Below are 19426 nucleotides of genomic sequence, written 5' to 3'. Positions count from 1 at the left end.
TTACGAGGGCAACTCCATCCTAAAGGGTCCTGTAATCAGCCGCAGGCGGCCAGACTGGGGCCCGTTCTTATCTTATGTTACACTTATTATCATCACATGGTAAAAAATATTGTGCTTGTTTAAAAAAAAGAGAAAGAGAGATATGTGTGTTGTTCCTTTTTTTAATTTGTAACTGGCTTTACAAAACTATGCTTTAATAAATTATTGGAATCATTGTCCTCTATTTTGTGTTGGAGTGAATTTATTTCAGCACACTTCAGAGCCTGAGCATGTGTTGACATTTTTCCCCATCAACCAGACAGCTATGAGAAACATTACAGAAAAAAATGATGAAAGAAAGTAGATTGATTGAGGAAAGGATAATTTGTTCACTGTCAGTCTGTTCCTTATGATTGCACTGAAGGTGGTTGTTTAAAGTCCCTTGTTAGACTCATAGTTGTCATGTGGGAGCCATTTGTGACATCACAAAGGGAATTACTTATAACTCCTGAAAGGTGGAGCTAAGGTAGGCCTAATGAGGTGGTGATTGCATATATATTTAATACGGGCTGCTTAAGGTTACGACGTATTATGTATTTGAAAACGTACCTCAATTAATTGAGGTGTCTAAATAATATAAAATACAACTCTGACAAGTTTCTCCTTCAACGTTTTAAAATGTTCGGCCCCAGACTGACTCATTAACACAAATGGGCCTTATTTCCCGCACCTGTTGAAGAAAAATGCCGATGGACGCTGAAACACGCCTCCCCCTTCTTCGTGCGTAACGATCGTGCGTCAGAACGCCGAGCTCGATTCCCTGTCGCACTTTACTCTGGAGCTCCTGCCTTGGTGCCTCTAATCAAAGCCTACCGAACGTACTGACCTGCCTCTCAAGGTTGGAATCGAAAACAACCCAAGCCGAGAGTGGAAGCCTTTGGATTGAGCCTCTGCCTGTGATCGATCGGTGGTGGGATGATGGATTTGCGGTTTTTCCTCCCTGTCTCGCTGCTTGCCTTCGGTTTGGCGACGGTTTTCGCGCAGACTTCCGCACCTGGTCGAGGTAGGAGCCAACAAAGAAAGCAAACAACTTGTCTGTCTGCGGTGGTGATTAAAGGAACTGATGATAGTCTGAGCAATGTTCCCCTGACCTGGGTCACATACAAAGATAGCTTGCATAACGATTTTTTTTTTTTTTTTTTTTTTTTTAAATGACAATACAAACTGACATACTTTTTCAAGATTTGTTGGTACTTTTACTGTTTAACGGCAGCATTGTTGTCACATTTGCGACAAACTCGGCGACCCCGGTGTTACCTTTTTGAACATTAATTCCATTTTAACAAGTTTGCAAGTTGTTTAAACAAATGAGTGTGTTTTCAGGTGTCCATAAAAAATGACTGACCCAAGTACCAACAAGCAAACACTCACTTTTGACACAATGGCGACACAAAACCTGCTGCTTTCATGTGTTCAATAGCCGCGCCTGGTCTTTGGTGTGTGAGTTCATTGTGCCGTCGCCATGGAAAAATGTCCCGGAGGAGATTAGACCTAGTTACAAAAAGCCCAGTGAGCGCAAACCTTCTTGCTGCCTCATGCTGCTCTCAGATAATCCCCACAATGTGAAGTCTCTTTATTATTTACGAGGCTAAAACATCGCTCTCCTCTGATAGAAATGATCTCGGTTTGTTTCTATATCTCGGCTGTTTCCGATCTTGTTTCTCTGTGTGTTTACCCCCCGCAGCTTGCGAGGAAAAGAACGGAACGACCTGTGAGGAATGTCTCAATAATGTGACGGTAAGGAACAAAATGGCCTGGTCTTGGTTAATTTGTTCCCCTTTGTGTTTGTGCGTGTGTGTGTGTGTGTGTGTGTGTGTGTGTGTGTGTGTGTGTGTGTGTGTGTGTGTGTGTGTGTGTGTGTGTGTGTGTGTTTGAAGGATAAAGAAATGTCCCAGGTGGAGGAAGTGTAGCCAGAGGCCCCTCCCCCACCTTCTCCTTCACCTGTCGGACTGGTTTGAGGACTAACTGATCTGTGTGTCGCTCCCATCCTCTTCCTCTTGGCCTTTGAGATTCCTTTTTTTGTTTTCTTACATAATTAACAGGTCATTGTCATATTTTTTAAATTCTTTTTTTTAACAGTGCCTGTGGTGCATCACAACCAAAACATGCGTCACATACCCGGTGAAGACCATCCTTCCACCTCATGCACTCTGCCCCCTGAACAATGCACGCTGGGGCCTCTGCTGGAGTAAGACACACTCACGCGCCTTTACAGTTAGTTTTTAATATTACAATGTCATGATAATATTCATATTAATATATTTACGTTCTGACAATTTACAAGAAGTGATAAACAATCATTGAGCTTCAAAAATACAAGGAAACAGGAAACTGTCCTTGTTGGTTGGCAGGTGTCTGTTGCTCTGGGGTTTAACACTTCCTCCTCCTGCTGTTGCCATATTGGTTTACATTTACTGCTGAAATGCTTCCGTCAAATGTCTGTCAAACTTGCGGCGATGGCAATGTAATTGCAGGCAAACAGCCGCAAATAGATTCCATTCTGGTTGCAGCGTCACTGGTTTGTAATGTTCTGATTCAGTTGTGGGAATGTAGAGGCCAGTCTGGTGTCTTCAGCTGGTCAGAGACAGATCACCTTTTGTGAAACACCACACGAACTTCAGTTCACCTGCACGTATGGCTGGCCTGACAAGACACTTGTCGCGGCGTGCTTCCTGAATAACTTTGCCGTTGTGTTTCCCTTTGTTTGTGTGCAGTGAACTTCCAGACGCTGATAATCACCCTGGGGGTGCTCGGTGGAGTTATCATCATCGCCCTCCTGGTCTGTATGTTCTGCTGCTGCAAGTGCGAAAACCTTGGGTGAGTGCACAGTGAGCCTTTAGGGACCATGTTTCACGTGACTGTGACTGAAACCTGAGTATCAGGCTTCAGATATTTGACATTTGGCTCAAACACTCTCTTTCTTTAATTGTGTTCTGCTTGTGCCAATTTTGGTTGTAAAGAGATAACAAAACCTGTGGTTGTGTATTTAGGGTCTCATGTGAAAAAACAACCACCAAAACAACCTTAATAATTTGCAAGCACTCAGACCAGCTGGCTTGGTTTGGTGCCCTTCCAAAGATTTTAAGGGCGCAACAGAGCACTATTCTTCTTAGCAGGAAACTAAATCTGAACATTTTTCTTCAGAGGCTGTAAACAAAGAGCTAAATGCTCCTTAGTATTTCTTATATAATTTATTTTGTTAAGCTAGTACACTTAGGCCCAGGATAATAAATAAGGAAAATAACAGACTTTGAATTAAAACCAACTCTGTAATTCATCAGACAGTGTATCCCACTTTGATATGATTCCAGAGTATATAGGTGTAATATTACAGAGGATGTCGGCTTATTCTCACTTCTTAAGTTGGTCTCCTGTTTTTTTTCTTTCTGTTTTTTTAGAGCCAAAAGGTTTGAGGCCAGGAAGCAGAGGCAGGCTAACAAAACGAAAACCAAGCGGGATGAGAGGTAAGAATTATGCTGGCTTCTGATTATCATGATAATTTATTTGCAGCCAACTGTATTGTTTGTGTGTATGCAACTCTTTCAGTATGCGTGTATGTCTATGTAGGTGGTAGCTGACTAATACTTGCCTCTGGGCCAAAAGACAGACAATTAATAAATTATTTAACTTTCTGTGCACTTCTGTGAACTCTAAAATTGTCTAATTTTAATCCAAATGTGCTGGTTTGGGTTTCTTTTTCTTTTTTGCTGTGCCAATCAATTGCGTCAAATCTTAATACGTAGGGGAGGAAAAAATGCGCACGTCAAATTCCAAACCTGGACAAACAGGTTTTCTGGCCGTGTGACTCTTGGGAATGTTTTTGTGTTTGGAATTTTACCCGTCATTATGTGACTCCGTTTTTTTTCATGTTCTGTTCTTCCAGGAAAGCAGAGATGAAGGAACGGCATGATGAGATCAGGAAGAAATATGGTAAATTGTTATGGACACGCTTACAAATATGTTCAGTATAATTTGGTATTTTTATGTTATTCAATATTTTAATGTTTTTTTATTTACTTGTTGGCTTATAGATAATAAAATAACTGTTACATGCCTGTATAATTATGTTTATCCACAGGTCTCAGTGGACAAAATCCATATTCCAAATTTTCATAAAAGGAATCCATCAGACAACTTGTGATTTCCCCCTGAACTCTTAGCATGGACATCAGCGACCTGCCAGCATCTGAAGAGTGAAGTTTTGTATACATAGTTTATGGCTTTCTCCACCTAATGAAGAAGAACACAATCTGATGATTTATGAGGTTGGGAGGTTAAAGGTAGGCAAGCCAAATGTAGCAGCAGTGCACTTTTAAGACGAGGCGTCAAAACTACTGTGCTGGGTCTGCTGTTGCGCCGACTAATATTTATGAACCTTCTGTTGGAAATGAATCTGTTTAAAAAGCCAGATATTTCTTAATTTTGCGTAATAAAATCTGATACATTCGCAAAATTTTTAGGCTTCATCTGTCTTAAGTTGCTGCTCTTTAAGAGATGAAAAAATTTTATCTCCTGTTTTTTTTTTTTGTTTTTTTTTTAACTCTTGTGATCTAATTTTTTCGCGTTATTTTTATTATCGTTTGTTTAAAAACCTTTGTACTTTCCTTTGAGTCAGTAATAAAATACCAAGCCTTTGATGCTATCATTGTCATCATTCAGTTTGACTAAATGTGCTGCTGGTCAGGTGGTTGCACCGAAGTTTGCCTTATCTTGCATTTGCCTCTAAAACCTGTGTAAAGCATGATATAATAATAATAAAAAAATACTAGATGGATGATTAAAACCTGACCCAACCTGACTCTTTTGTTGCTGTTATCAACTTTAAAGAGTCAAATAAGTATCTTGAGATGGATGAATAAATGGATGGATGGATAATAATAATATACATTTTTATTTGTAGTGCACTTTACATTTGAAACAAATCCCAAAGCGCTACAGTAAAAACATTAAAAACAACATTGTGAATGGATGGATGGACGGAAACGGAGAGACAAACCCACGTGTGCTTGTTTTCTTTAGTAGGTTCTCGTTGTTCAATATTTGCGAATGCCATAAAAAACAAAGAAACGTAAATAACCACCACAGCATCCTGCCAGCAGGGGGCAATAGGAAGTTTGGCTTGTTGAGCCATTTTTTCCAACCTTTTTTTCTTTTTCCGTCTATAACCATTGAAGAGAAGGGAGGCCCAGCCAGCACTTCCAGTCGAACAAGGGATGAGCTTTTGACTCTAGATCCTTCTGTAGAAATGCCATATTCTCGTGATCGCGTATCTCCCCGAAGCGCGCTCCCGCGCCTGGGTGGTCACGTGACGCAGCCAGAACCAATGGTTCGTTCCCAACTGTGGTCCAAAGCGCGCGCGCCGGTTAGCGGTGGAGACGGCAGGACGGAAAGCGGCCGGGAGAGAAATAAGGCTAAAGCAGAGTCGACGCTGATCAAACCGCTCACCAAATACAGCCACCATGTCCGAGGAGAAGCCAAAGGTGAGTCCAGGGGGGGCGAGCGGCGTGCTGCTTGGTTGTGATGGCACATTCGACTCCTGCCATTGCTTAGATGTGCAGCGTAAAATGGCCTGGTTTGCACGTTTCTCCGAATCGGCGCAGTGTGTTTTTCCGCAAATGAATGAGCGTTCGCGCATTCACGCTTTCAGTCAGCAGCTGTTCCTTGAGAACGCCGGAGTGCAGGAGATCACGTCACATTGAGTGGGATATAGGTGAATTTAGGGGCACCAGAGATTTTATTTTGCGGGTATCGTCTTTGTCGTAAACGACACCACGTTAATGTCCGCAACCGTGCAATTGCCGCAATTGCAGCAGTGACAAAAGAGCGCTAATGACGTGACGCACTCGTATTTTGACCAGCGGCGCGGTTGTGTTCTTGTCCCTCTCTTGCGACTGTCATCTTGGAGTTTTGGTGACAGTGCGACCCGTCACGACTACCGGAGCTTTAACCGGCGGCTAAACTTAGCGCCGGGGTCCCGGCGGCACTGTCGCGCAGTCCTCCAGCCTGGAGCTAACCATGCTAACGTTAGCATCTCTGACAGCAAGCTTTGGAGCAGTTTGTGTCGTTCCCCAAGTCCTCTGTTCGATGTGAGCGTTAGTTTCGGTTGACATAATTTATTATTCTTATGTGTATTTATTCATATTCCTCATGGTAATTGTTAACTATATGTAATTCCTAAATATTGTGACTTTCTTAGCCAGGTGCTTAGCAGGCACATAGCTGCTATTTCACTGCACCTGTGTGTCTGTCTGCAAGTTTGTTTGTTTTTTTCTTCCCCGCACTCCTTGTAGTCTGAGTATGAAGTCTTTTTCTGCAGGAGGGAGTCAAGACTGAGAACGATCACATCAACCTCAAGGTTGCGGGACAGGATGGTTCAGTGGTCCAGTTCAAAATCAAGAGGCACACACCCCTCAGCAAACTAATGAAGGCATACTGTGAACGACAGGTAACCTCACAGTCCCATCGCCACACTTTGAGACTTTGCAACGTTTCACAATTATTGTGAAACTGCTGCAGTGACTTGCGCTGCATCCTTTGTTGTGGCATCCCTCATGTTGCCATGAAAGATCCTTACACACACCTTGTCCTTTAATGTTTATTGCCTGACTTGACTTTCTGCAGGGCCTTGCAATACGGCAGATCCGGTTCCGCTTCGATGGCCAGCCTATTAATGAGACGGATACACCCGCACAGGTATTACACGTGGTCAAATGTCATGAATATTTCTCTAATCTGCTCTTAGATTTTTATTGTGAGAGGTATCCGTGTCAAATGTGATGACACAGAGGACTGGTGACTAGAACTGAGAGTTGGAAATAAGAGATGAATTAGTCTCGTGTATGGGAGTTCAGTGGCTGGCTGGACACCAGTTACTGCTGGAAAGCATTTGTCGAGTAAATTTTGCCAGTTGAAGAATGCGGTCAGCAGTAACTAAACCACATGCTCACCATATTGTTGCTATTTCATTCACTGCTGCTGTGTATTGACTCGCTCAACCCACCTGCGCCCTCTCATTTGCAGCTGGAGATGGAGGATGAAGACACCATAGATGTATTCCAGCAGCAGACAGGTGGACGCTGCTAAGCTCCTCCCACCTCAGTGACGGTCACCCTCAAACCACAGCCACATCAACCTTCACTGGTTCATTGCTCCTCCCAGCTTGTTGTTATTATTATTATTATTATTATTATTATTATTATTATTATTATTATTATTATTATCTTTATGACTATTATTTCCTGAATTTAAAGTTATACATCCTTTGCTAGGTGGATGTGTGCGTGGGTGTATGTGTGCATGTATGTACACTCCTGATCAGAATCTTAAGACCCGTTGAGAAATTGCTAGAATTTGGATTTTGCCCTGCTGAATCTAAAGACGGTTCTAAGTGGAGCTTCTATTTATTGAAAACAGCAATTACACTGAAATAGACTGTTCATCAGCTGATCAAAAGTTGAAGACCATATCACACAAAAAGCCCTGAAACCCCCTAAAAATACACTCCGTAATGAGTAGCTCGACCATTCTTGTTGATCACTTCAAAAATTTGTTTTGGCATTCTTGATGCAAGTGTGTCTAGAAGGCTAGTGGGAAGGTTGTGGTGAAGATGGCTTCACGAAGGGCATCCACTGCCTGGAACTGATGTCCATTTTTGTAAACTTCCCTTGCCTCCCATCCCCAAAGGTTCTCAGTTGGAGACATTTTTTGTTTTTGAAGCCCTTCCCTCGCCGATGCCGTCTGATGGTTATTGGGCTGCAGTCAGCGCCAGCGATGGCAGTAATTTGGGTCGAGGATCGTTCCGTGTCTTGACGGACAGCCATTCGAATCCTCCGTGAAATTTTTTTTGGGTCTACCACTTGACTTTTTTGTCCCATAATCCTCAGGATCTTTAAAAACAATTTGAAATGACTGTGTTACTGCGTCCAACCTCAGCAGTGATGGCACGTTGTGAGAGGCGTTGCTGATGCAGCTCAACAATCCTACCATGTTCAAAGACGGCGAGCTTTTCATACTTTGCCATCAGGAGATCTTGACAGAAAATGACATGGAATCTAAATTTTCGCGCAGATTTTGGCTTTTAAAGGCTGTGGTCTTAAACTTTTGACCGGCTGATGGGCAGCTTATTTCAGTTAAATTGTTGTTTCTAACAAATTGCCCGCTCATTTTTTTCCCCCCTCTTGCTTCTTTTTGCATTTTGAAGCTCTACTTAAAACCTTCGTTAGATCCAGCTGTGGAACATGCAAATTCTTCCGATTCCTTAACTGGTCTGAAGATTTTCATCAGGAGTGTATGTGTGGGAGATCTCCTCAGCTGTTTGTGTACCGTCTCAGCCGGGACTGAACTTTTGTGTGCGTCAACCGTCTGTCAGCTGGCCAATCGGGACCGCTTTCCCCCTTTTTGCCCCGCTTGGCTGTGAGTGGCCCCTAGGTTTTCCGTCACAGCGCCTCCGCTTGGATTGGAGGTCCCCACTGAATGCTTAGAATGCAGTAGCATGTCACGGTTCTCATCTGTCACTGTGATGATCTGCGTGCGAGGTTGTCCACAGTTTGCTCACAGTCAGTGGGCACGAAAGGTTTCAATTTGGAGGCACGGTCTGGATTCCAGACACCACCTACCTTCCGATTCACTGCTTTCTTGTATGTTTTGTTTTGTCACGACGGTGACTCCTGCTCTCCAGTCAAAAGGATATTTTAATATTTCAATTCTTTGAATTTTAGATGCTTTTCCTAAAGAGTTTTGCAATTTTTTTTCTCTTTGTGGAATTAACAGCCACTGGGCTTACAAGTGTTGCTGTACAGATGTATCAGAGTGGAACTTAGATTATTGTTGTTGGGCTTGGACCAATACTCCAAAGACCGAACCTCTGTTTCATGTTTGATGTACTTGTACTCTAAAAGCGTACTGACAGGTCAAAAACTGTATTGATTTATGGAAGTTTGTATATTAACAATGCTGCTTCCTCCTCTTTGCTTCCTTTGCAGGCTTTTATCAAATCATCCAAAAAAAAAAAAATAATAACATGTTTAGGGGTGGATAGTTCATTTCTTCCTTTGTTGGGGTTTGGGTTTGGGTCTTTAAAAGGGACCTTTTTAGGATTCGGTACCTCTTTTTCAGGTGAAGAGAATGATCCTGGGGAAGAAAGTTGTTCCTTTGTGCTATTTTTTTGGGGGTCTCTTGTCCCAACTCCCCATTGTGTTCATAAATGATTCCAGATGTTCCAAAAGTTTTGTTTTCTTCACATTTTGACAATGCTTTTCTCTGCGATGACAACTGTTGAGTGTCTTTCGTCTGCAATATGCAAAATTAGGAGGCCATGTGCAAAATAGTGACTACAACAACATTGCTTTTTTTTTTTCAAGTGTATGACTATTAACAGTTTAGACGAAGGGCGCACATGCTTTGCCACATATCGATGGACTGTTAGACCAATCTCTTTTGGGGACATGATTGTTCTGTATTCAAAGGGTTTTCTTCATACCTGCATAACTGTTTTTTTTTCTCACACGTAGAACTGTTTAATCCTGCAAAAAAACAGGTTTGATCAGAGAAAAACGGATCACGACACGGCATTGACGTTCTTAATTTCGTTCTTCCTCAGACGTCTCCTCTAAGGTATTAATTTGTGAATGTGGTTAAAATTAAAATTGGACTGGTAGTCGGACATTCTTACTATCTATAACCACAAAACCATTTCTATTGCGTTCTAGATTGAAATAAACTATAAAAATAGTCTTTGCTGCCACCTCCCTTCAGCCTCTGCAGGCATTTGGCAAAGTCTTGTACAGAAACATGTTGGAACTCTCTCAATCTTGCTCTTCTTTTTTTTTGTTCTTTTTGTTTTTTGAGATTTTTCTTCGAGACTTGCCTGTGCGCCGGCCAATTTCTCACAAAGTAAGAGCACAGTTATGGAAAGAGCCTTCCACTTGCATTTGAAGAACTGAGTTGGCCAAACAAAGCTGGCTATGAAACAGACTAAACCATTGTACAAAGAACGGGGCCCAGGTCTTGTCATGTTATTTGTTTCTCTACTGATTTGTACATTATTTGTGGTCTTTTACTACTGTATACAATAAATATAGTTTGGTACTCAGATTAGTATCCATGTGTCATCATTTTTACTCAATTTAAACTTGCAAATTACTTTTGAATGTACAGAAATGGAGGTGGAGGCGAGTACCTTCAGTTTTATATTCCAGCAACACCACACATTACTCTGTGGTACTGCAGTAGGTGCAGCACATTTAACACAAATTCTTCAGGTCTTGTGGTTGCCATTATGGTAGCCTCACTGCTGGGTGGTCTATCTCTACATTTCAGACTGCTGCTGTCATCAACACATCTATAAATAGCTGTCAGTGGGCTCACGTCAGGAAGGGATTCTGGATTCTTCTGTGTGAGGCTCCAATTCTGCGCCACTGCTAAAAACACGTCCCCGTGGAAAAAGCTCAGTGGAACGCAATTGCACAGCTAGGTGGTGCTATTGAACTGTGAGAGCTTCACATCGGGATTGAATTGCGGGGTGATGCTCCACAGCAAACACCTGTGGAACACGTTTGTATAGTTTTTACGCAATGCTCCACTGTGCACAAGAAAGAGAATGAATAGCTGTATTTATGATTGGAGCTACAACTTTAGTTGCAGCACAACCATAAATTCACAAACGTTGAAAAGAAAATATTGGCGTGACTCGACTGAGTAACACACAAGATAAGAAATGAATGAGCTGCTATTTTTATATCCAAGCCTGGCTTTGATATAATCTCAAACTCAGGTTCAGGAGCTAAATTTGCAGCAGCTTGATAAGACCGAAAACGTAGTGAATGCATCAGACCAGGCATCAGGAAAAACATGTGCATGAGAGAACCATCCGCATTACTTTTCCTACATATGAACGGCATCACCACCGGCCCCCCTCCCCAGCAACCACATGGCAGGAAGTAGCCAGCTGCCTGCCCCACGCCAGGCCTGGAAGAAAGAAAAGAATCAAAGATTACATTAGCGCATGCCATAATTGATCTTTGCGCAAGCTATGATCTTGAGATGGATGATTGCAGAGTGAGGCAAAGAACATTTGTCTTGTAAATGTCCTGGCCAGAAGATGAAAGCTGAGATAGTGGAATCACTCAAAACACAGTGATTGTCTCCACAGTAACAGAGGCGCCTCACAGAGCTCTGCAACAGTTGGGCTACAAGTCCATTTGACTCAAAGATATCTTATCTATCTATGTTAATTGATCCTGGGCCGGTTGACAATTCACCTGAAAATTTTAAGAATAGAAAACATTTTTGAAAGAGGAATTTCATGGCTGCATGCTCAGTCGCAGACTGTGTGTCATTTGTCAGCCTCCTGCACATACACACATAGACACACACACACACAAACACAGTGGAGCAGATCAACCCTCTGGCAGATCTGTTTCATCAGAGGTGGTTTAGGGAGGATGACTGACAGGCGTGGTTTGTAATTTGCATGGCTCTGGGGTTTATAAGGTGCTACAGGTGCAGGAATCTCAGCACAGATGAATGAACTCCTCTCCTTGCTCAGATGCACTGGATCTTTCGTCTCTGCTCTTTTTTTCCTCTGATCTTTTTCCGAAATGCCCCGTCAACCTCAAGGAGCTACAGTAAAGCTCGGACACATTTCAACAGGGCTTTATTGACAGGGCGTTTTGTTTTGAGGATTTTTTCATTTATTTCGTTTTTCCAATTTTTTTTTTTTTTGAGATCATGCTCAGCAAGATGAAGAACACATGGTTGCCTGTTTGGTATTGTCACATCAGATAAAGACAGAGGAGGCACTGAGTAGAGGGGAAAAGCTTTAACATGGAGACATTCCTACCAGCCGCCTGCTGAAGCAAACGTGCCTTTCCGCAATGCTGACACTGGTGCAGCTCCTTCTCTTTGGGTTGAGGCTTGCTGCCGCCACCACCCCAGCCACATGGAGACACTGTGCAGGTATTTTGCTCTTTTACTCCGTCTCTCCAAGCTTTGCTCGCCTTTTGCTCACTTTTGATAGATCTGGTGTTTTGCAACAATGTTTTCAACGCGGTAAATCATCTGCAATGCTCTAAAAATAAGACTGAGGGAACACCCCTCCAGCAAGAATTCTTTTTCTTAATTCTGAGAGTTCTGCGTGTGCTTGCAGAGAAATGCAGTGAAGACGCATTGTGGTGTGCAGCCTTCACCCTGCTGAGGTTTCCACAACTATCCTATGCACGCTGGATGGAACAGGGCGCATATTTTCCCTATGTCTCATCAATTTGGAAATAATTCACCATTGTTCTGGCTTCTCAAGAAAATTGTTTCTTAATAGCTGCTCCTCCTAAGTTGTTCTATAGCTCCACCAGCACCCAGGGCTGTTTCTCGTACACCGGGGCAGTGACTTACGACTGACATTCATTGATTTATTAGTTTACAACGGCCATTCCCGGCCTTTTCCGAAAGCACGTGTTTCCTTGAAACAAAGCATTCCCTTCACGTTCTCATGCTATTTACCAAACTATCAGCTATTTGGATTGTTTGCCCACGCACGCACTCTTAGACTGTACTGTAGTTCTCTTATATCACAAGTTTCTTTTTAAAAACAAGTAATGACAAAAAGGGGGATTTTAGTCAAAACACATGTTTCCATTTAAAGTTGATTTAATCTACTGGTTCTTTTTTGATTTGTTCTTAGTTTGGACACAAAAGGTTGAACTGTTTAATTGGTGACAGCATCTTGACAGAATTTGGAAAACAAACAAAATACTGACAATAAAGGAAATCTTTTTTCACAAGGTGGAAACACGATTCATACATTTTCTCTCCTATCTACCTTTTGAAGATTTTCTTTTACTATTGTTAAGTAAATGCTGTGAATACAGAGGCCACGGAATAGCACCAAACTTTGTGGACTCGTATTTCACCAGTGCTTTTCATATTCCTCTTCATCCAATTGTCTACTGTGAATTATGTCTCAAAAGTTGTACAAATGTCGAAGAAAAACCAGGAACACGAGCCAAGCAGCGGATTATATTTGAGGTTTCTGCAATCCTTCAAGTTATTTTACGGCTGTTTCCAATCACGAGATCCGCAGCTAGCAGTCATTGTGGATCTTGTGATCTCATGACCGTTTCCAATCACACAAGGAGAAATATTTGGTCTCACTACATCTTTATTTTCTTTAGATTTGCCCCCTTTGGATCTCCTTTCCTTTGTTCTGGAGAGGGACACCTCCAAGCCGGTGCCAGGGGTGCACATAAAGCAGGCCGGAGGGCTCAGAGGTTTGCACTTCTCCAGTCCTCATACCGCAATGAGCTTTCCTGCCTCCCAGCTGCTGGTGAACTGCGACCTCTTTCCCCAAGAATTCTCCATTGTTTTGACAATGAAGGTATCCAGCAGTGCAGCCAAGGTGAGCATCTCAGAAACAGACTGTGCCGAATAAAACTTGGATTCTTTATTTGAGTGAAAACATCAGCAAGGAAAAAACAAACTGCTCTGGACATGCACTATTAAAATCATGTGGCTATTATGTGGTGTTTACAGCGTGCCTATGCGTGCCTATTTGAAAATATAAATCACTTTTGAGTGTTGTGCACCATGGGTTTCCCTAATGCAGTTCTCAACGCATTTCTATTCACTTGTAGGTTCACTTGTAAAGAGGTGGCCTCGTTGTGCAACCTTGTGTCTGCTTGGCTCTATACAGGTTTATTTTGGCTCCTGTAAGAAAGATGCGGTAGACCAAGTGGGACAAAACGAAACCAATTTACAATTGGGACGTTTGCTCATGAGAGAAAAATGTTTGCAGAGCAAAGCCAAAGTCACCTGCTCTCTGCACGCTACATGGATTAAATGGAATAATCAGATGGCCGGTTTCACTGCAATTTGATTTATATGATTTTTATATGATGAATTTGATTCACGATTCCTTACAAATCTTACACAAGATGGCCTTAAAAATTAAACTCCAAACTGCTAGTATTGAATGGACCAATAAAAAGACCTGAGAAGTACATACATTTGTTGGTTCACACATAAACCTTAATTTCTAATCACAAGCTGACTTTCATCTTGCTCGACTCTGCTAACTTTTATTGGCCCTGCAGCGAAACGAGTACATCTTCACTTTGATGGAACCGAACAACAAGGAACAAGGAGACTCGGAAGAGAGGGATAACAGAGGTGGACGAATGGGGTCGAAGAACAGAAAGGAACGTGGACGTCTCATCTTGGGACTCAGGCTCTCAAGAAAACGCCTGCACTTCCTTTTCAGAGGTCACGGAGGGGCCACGGAGAACTGGGGCTTCGGCGACGCCAACCTGGCGGACAACCAGTGGCACACTCTGGTCTTGGCTATCAGCGGCCACCGTGTCAGCCTCACGGTGGACTGCAGGATACCTTTGGAAATGTAAGTTTGTCTTTCGGAGCACCACTGATAAGCCGGGCAGACGCGCAGTCTGTCTCCCGCCGTGCCTTCTTCCTGTTCCCTCCAAACGGCCCGGAGCGATAGTAGATCTGTCACCACAGCACAATGGTGCTCCTCCAAACATGCTCCTGCCCTGCGGCCGTGTCATAGTAGCCTGACAGATAGTTATTAGTGGAAACACCCTCAGGCAAACCAACGTTAGGAATATCATCACCCCTACCTCTCTTGGCCCCCCTGCTCTAATTACGCCGACTTTTTGTTAATTTAAAAGTTAAAACACCCCTTTCCCCCTTTTAGCCATTAGAAGTAATTGTCTTGTTTTATGGCTCACAGTGTTCCCGCAAGACATTTCCCCTCGAGCATCAACTTTCAGGGATCGAGATTCCACATTGGTAGTCGCGGGAAATGGAAAGGCTTGTATTCGGTAAGGCTTATAAAAATAAATTAGTATTTAGGATGCAACGATACCACTTTTTTACAGAACAAGTAAAGTACGAGTGCTTGCTTTTCAGTACTTGCTTTTTCTAGTTCAAGTTTCCCTGCATTTCAAAAATAAAGTGAACAAAATTTTCAAACGCATACCTACAATTGTATTGATGTCGTGGCATCGCCTTGTATCTTACGAGTACAAGTAGAGTACTCAACTGAAACTGATTGAAACTGATATTGGTATCGGTGCATCCCTAAAGTAAAGAATTAAAAATCCGCCTTTAGGAGAAATGGGCTTGTTTTGTTTTTTTGATGTCTCGCTCCCCCATAAACAGGGTCTGATGCGACAGCTGGTCTTGGTGCCTTGCGCTGACGCCACCCATCACATCTGCCCGTCCTCCAAACCGCAGCTGGCAGCTCTCTCGGTCCCACTCATCCTCTTGGACCTACCAGTCACCGAGAGGGAGGGTGACGGCCACCTGAGCACCCATAGTAACTTGCAGATGTATTTTTTTCTTACAAGATCTCAACGTACTACGCCTACCTTGTCTGTCTTGCCTTTTTTTTTTTTTCATTCTCCCATTTCCTCTGTGACCAGATCACAAATCGTCAAAAAAAGGGAGAAGGGTAGAAGTCGGCCCGAAGCGGTCATGTTCGGAGAAGCAGCAAGATGAGCTGTGGTTCAATCCGCAGAGGAGAGGCCTTTACCTTTGTGACGGCACAGCGTGGATCGCTGTTCTTCAGGGTGAGGATGCAAATTCGTACCTCCTTCCAATGTCATTGAGTCTAGGTTCAGAATCTAACAAGCCTCTCGCTTCCCCCACTTGCTAAGACCATAAACGACTGGATTACCTGGTGGAGCACCAGGTCCTCGCCACCAGCTCTGAGACGCACGACATAGAGGTATTAAAAAACCCCTTGAGTCAAATGGTTGCTCTGATTATTTGTGTTATTGTTACATTGCACTCATGTGACCCCTGAATCAGAAATCAGAAATGACAAAGGAATTAAGAAATGTGCGGCAAGACAATAGCAGCAATGAAAAACAGACTTTTCAAAATTCCACAATTTGTTTTAAAAAAATAACATCAACTAACATAAAATATAAATCTTTTTGGCTCTAAGAAAATATATGCATTCCGCCCAACTACCTTATGCCTATATGTTTCATGTGATGAGGGAGGATGTGGATAGTTCTATAGTTAAAATGTAGCACATGGGTAGTTAATAGGGGTGTGAATCTTTCACTCACAAAACGATCAGATTCAAATCTCGATTCACAAGCTACGATCCGATTCAGGGACGATTCATAAAAAATAGTTAATAATTTGGTATGATTCGATCCGATTTGGTTCAGTGTGATTCAATACAAATGGACAATTTAACCCCAAGTGCTTATTTTTACTTTACCGATCTTTACCGATCCAGGGCTCCATCAACCGATGCACTCGGATCTCATACATCAAAGACCGATAACCGATTCAAACCGGTTTATCTTTACACCACTAGTAGTTAATATCATTCATTCATTTGATTGATTTTTCTTGCTGTATTCTCCCTTGCTAGGAGGTGGAGGAGGGTTCATGGTCAGCTTTCTATGTGAACTGCAGGTGTTCCAGGTACCTGGCGTGGGTCTGATGGCTGCCATGGCTCATCGGTCAACAGCCTCTGGTTCAGCTGTTTACATGTGGAACCAGACTGGTTTTCAACTCTACCAGAATATCAGCACGTATGGCGCGCTGGCCTGCAGGCACTTCATCATGGGCAAGAAGGTGTGCAAGAAGAGAGAAATAGGTGTTGTCCACTGACACGGTGGCTCATTGCTGTTTTTGGTACATTAATTTAGACGTATCTGGTGGTATCCAACTGCGGCGGAGTGCCAGAGAGGCATTCCAACACAGAGTTGCCGATGGACTTCTCTGTGATTTACAAGTGGAGCAAAAAACGGAAACAGTTTGTGCCACTCCAGACTCTACACACCCACTGTGCCCGAGACTGGGAGGCCTTCAAAATCAATCGTCATACCTACCTCGCCGTGGCAAATCACAGACAAGGTAAATTATATGTTCGACGACAAACCACTTGTCAGATGGGCGTCCGTCCACAACGACACTCCCCCCTTTTCATCCTCCAGGTGATAACAATCACACTATAAACAGCGTGATATACAAGTGGAACAGGTCAACAAAGTCCTTTGAGGTTCACCAGCTGCTGCCGACCTCTGGGGCCTACGACTGGGAGTTCTTCATGGTTGGGCCCTACCACTTCCTGGTGGTTGCCAATGCCTTTGATGGAGTGACCACATCTGTAGACTCGGTCATCTACGTTTGGGTAAACGGAAGCTTCCAGGTGTTCCAGACAATCAAGGTATGCAGTGTAATAAACGTGTAACTGGAGCTAATAACTAGCTTCACAACCACACCAAATACTTGATAAAATTAGATTTTATTTTAATTGCCTCAATAGCGCTCCTTTCCATATTTTCCATACCATTCATCTTTTCACCCTCTGGGCTTATAGATTCCTGTCGATGAGCTCAGTATCTGTGTGATGAGCACACTGTACACACAGGGGGAGGGGAATACGCAGGAAGAGATAAAAGGGCGAAGAGTAAGAGAGATTAAAAGCCAGCAATGTATACAACAAGTGGCTTGCCATAATTTGCTTAAGTGATAGCAGTGCTTTGACATGTAAGTGATATATGTTTTTTTTTTTTAATATAGCCACATGTGAGCAACGTGTCAACACATTTATAGACAAACAGTAAACCATAGGGAGATGATTTAGGGGAACTCCGCGGCAAGATCTGAAGTTTCTCAAAACACCTTGGGGCATGTGGAAAGTGATTACATCAAATTTTAGAGAAATTTGAGAAAAAATGTTCATTCGTTCCTCAGCCTTATCCTCTTCTGGCATTCTATGTTCAAACAAACAAGACCTGTAGTGTCTAGAATTTTAATCAAAGATAAAGATAATCTTGACAAGATGCGAAAAAAAACTCCAAAGGCTTCATACTGACACATTCTGTTTACCTTTGTGGCTGCGGCTTGCGGAGCCATTATAAACTCCTTTAAGATTGTAGATAGTTTCATCAGTTATTTTAAAGTCTGCGTTCAAGACCCCACAAGAGCATCACAAGTTCACAACACAAGGCGCAGTGAGGTATTGAACAGGTCCACCATCCTTTAACAGGCTCTGTGCTCATTAGCTCATCCCTCTGTAAAAGATGAATGTCTACGTAATGCAAAATGTTGTCTTAATTAACCTGCTAGTGACACTGGTTGGGAGGCTGGAGGGAAATAAAATTATTTTGCTCAGCTGCCAACAACAGAGAAATCCAAACTGTGTAAATGCCCCCCGAGGCAAACATGCTGAAACAATGTGTGTTTCTGCTTTTGTAAAAAACTCAAAACTGTCAAATGGATCCAGTGGTGCATGTTTTGCTTCCCGCTTATATCTGATAAAAGGAAAATACCTCTGCATTGTGTGGCGCTTCAACTTTAAAGCCTCTCAGGAGGTCTGTTTTTTCTTGCTCATTCAATCCAGACATTCTGTGCCACGGACTGGGAAATGTTCCACATTGGCAGCAGAGTTTTCCTGGTTGTTGCCAACGGACACAGACTCCACTTGAACGGGCCCAGCCAATATGCCATCAACTCCACCATCTATGAGCTGGACATGATCGGACAGATGTTTGTGCGTTTCCAGGACATAGTCACCTACAGGTACTGAAGCGCAGAGGGATTATGAGGACATTTCCTGTATATTAAACCTATTTGCTGCCACGTCAGCCTCTTGTCATTGCTACATACCTGCTCTGATCCTTCAGTGCAGTGGACTGGGAGTTCTTCAGCCTCGGGGAGGAATCTTTTCTGGTTGTGGCAAACTCCTTCAACGGCGAATCCTACTCTCTCAACAGCATTATCTACAGGTACTCAGCTTGACAAGGGCACACCTGACAGCCCTCTTGTTTACCACTGACACTGTTATTTATTACTTTTTGGTTGAATGGATTGTTCAAATAAGTTTTTTAGGTCTCATGTGCAGTATCAAATTTCAGGAATTAGCACATCACCAATTTGAAAGCCAATTTATCCATTTTTTTTTTCTGTTTCTTCTTAGGTGGCAGGGATATGAGGGCTTTGTTCCAGTCCATTGGCTCCCAACAATTGGATGCAGTGACTGGGAGTTTTTCACTATTAATGAAGAAGCATATCTGATCTACTCTAGTGCCAAAGTGCCTCTTTCCAAAGTTTTCAAGCTGAAAACCTACTAGGCAAAGAGAGAGCGCGCACATGCTTGTGTATTCTGTATTTATTTGCGTGTAAATGTTAGTCTTCCTTGTAAATGTTTGCATGTTCCAAATGTTTGCAGTAATGTTTGAATAGTGTGACTGTGTCTAAATAAATGTGGCTTTGTGATTCTGTGGACGTGCTACACTGCAGCAGTTTTTGTAAAGACATATCCTTTGCCGGTCAATAGAATTCACATGGCAGTAAATGGAAAGTCTAGCATAAGTAAAACCAGTTCTCTCGAAGAATATTTATAAGTGGA

At 42.7% G+C, this 19426-nt stretch overlaps 3 protein-coding genes across 3 annotated transcripts; all 3 read left to right on the top strand.

The window, feature by feature from the left end:
* Positions 1-776: 776 nt before the first annotated feature.
* On the top strand, positions 777-4827 carry pttg1ipa (PTTG1 interacting protein a). The gene is made up of 7 exons (XM_076017737.1): positions 777-1042; positions 1724-1776; positions 2119-2227; positions 2754-2856; positions 3438-3503; positions 3923-3969; positions 4118-4827. Exons 1-7 carry the CDS (start codon positions 955-957, stop codon positions 4153-4155), a joined length of 504 nt encoding a protein of 167 aa, XP_075873852.1. The 5' UTR covers positions 777-954; the 3' UTR covers positions 4156-4827.
* Positions 4828-5241: 414 nt separating this feature from the next.
* Positions 5242-10131, top strand: sumo3a (small ubiquitin like modifier 3a). Its single transcript, XM_076017736.1, has 4 exons — positions 5242-5519; positions 6356-6484; positions 6661-6732; positions 7060-10131. Exons 1-4 carry the CDS (start codon positions 5499-5501, stop codon positions 7120-7122), a joined length of 285 nt encoding a protein of 94 aa, XP_075873851.1. The 5' UTR covers positions 5242-5498; the 3' UTR covers positions 7123-10131.
* Positions 10132-11559: 1428 nt separating this feature from the next.
* On the top strand, positions 11560-19228 carry tspeara (thrombospondin-type laminin G domain and EAR repeats a). The gene is made up of 13 exons (XM_076017730.1): positions 11560-11994; positions 13206-13429; positions 14124-14425; positions 14777-14867; positions 15208-15364; positions 15471-15617; positions 15705-15775; positions 16483-16644; positions 16719-16926; positions 17007-17239; positions 18419-18597; positions 18702-18803; positions 18995-19228. Exons 1-13 carry the CDS (start codon positions 11913-11915, stop codon positions 19146-19148), a joined length of 2112 nt encoding a protein of 703 aa, XP_075873845.1. The 5' UTR covers positions 11560-11912; the 3' UTR covers positions 19149-19228.
* The last annotated feature ends 198 nt before the right edge of the window (positions 19229-19426 follow it).

This window comes from Nelusetta ayraudi, unplaced genomic scaffold (genome assembly GCF_046127955.1).
Source record: "Nelusetta ayraudi isolate G7.1 ecotype Tasmania unplaced genomic scaffold, CSIRO-AGI_Nayr_v1 ptg000007l, whole genome shotgun sequence".
In the NCBI taxonomy this organism is placed as follows: Eukaryota; Metazoa; Chordata; class Actinopteri; order Tetraodontiformes; family Monacanthidae; genus Nelusetta; species Nelusetta ayraudi.
The sequence above is the reverse complement of the archived record's forward strand: the minus strand, read 5'-3'. Positions and strand labels throughout refer to the sequence as shown.

Bases quoted from the DNA above. Each gene is read 5' to 3' on its own strand.
- pttg1ipa (XM_076017737.1), top strand. From the start codon at position 955: ATGATGGATTTGCGGTTTTTCCTCCCTGTCTCGCTGCTTGCCTTCGGT. The intron at 3,504-3,922 runs GTAAGAATTATG...CTGTTCTTCCAG, and splicing joins AAAACCAAGCGGGATGAGAG to GAAAGCAGAGATGAAGGAAC. The intron at 3,970-4,117 runs GTAAATTGTTAT...GTTTATCCACAG, and splicing joins TGAGATCAGGAAGAAATATG to GTCTCAGTGGACAAAATCCA.
- sumo3a (XM_076017736.1), top strand. From the start codon at position 5,499: ATGTCCGAGGAGAAGCCAAAG. The intron at 6,485-6,660 runs GTAACCTCACAG...GACTTTCTGCAG, and splicing joins AGGCATACTGTGAACGACAG to GGCCTTGCAATACGGCAGAT. The intron at 6,733-7,059 runs GTATTACACGTG...TCTCATTTGCAG, and splicing joins AGACGGATACACCCGCACAG to CTGGAGATGGAGGATGAAGA.
- tspeara (XM_076017730.1), top strand. From the start codon at position 11,913: ATGCTGACACTGGTGCAGCTCCTTCTCTTTGGGTTGAGGCTTGCTGCC. The intron at 15,365-15,470 runs GTAACTTGCAGA...CTCTGTGACCAG, and splicing joins CGGCCACCTGAGCACCCATA to ATCACAAATCGTCAAAAAAA. The intron at 16,927-17,006 runs GTAAATTATATG...TTCATCCTCCAG, and splicing joins CGTGGCAAATCACAGACAAG to GTGATAACAATCACACTATA.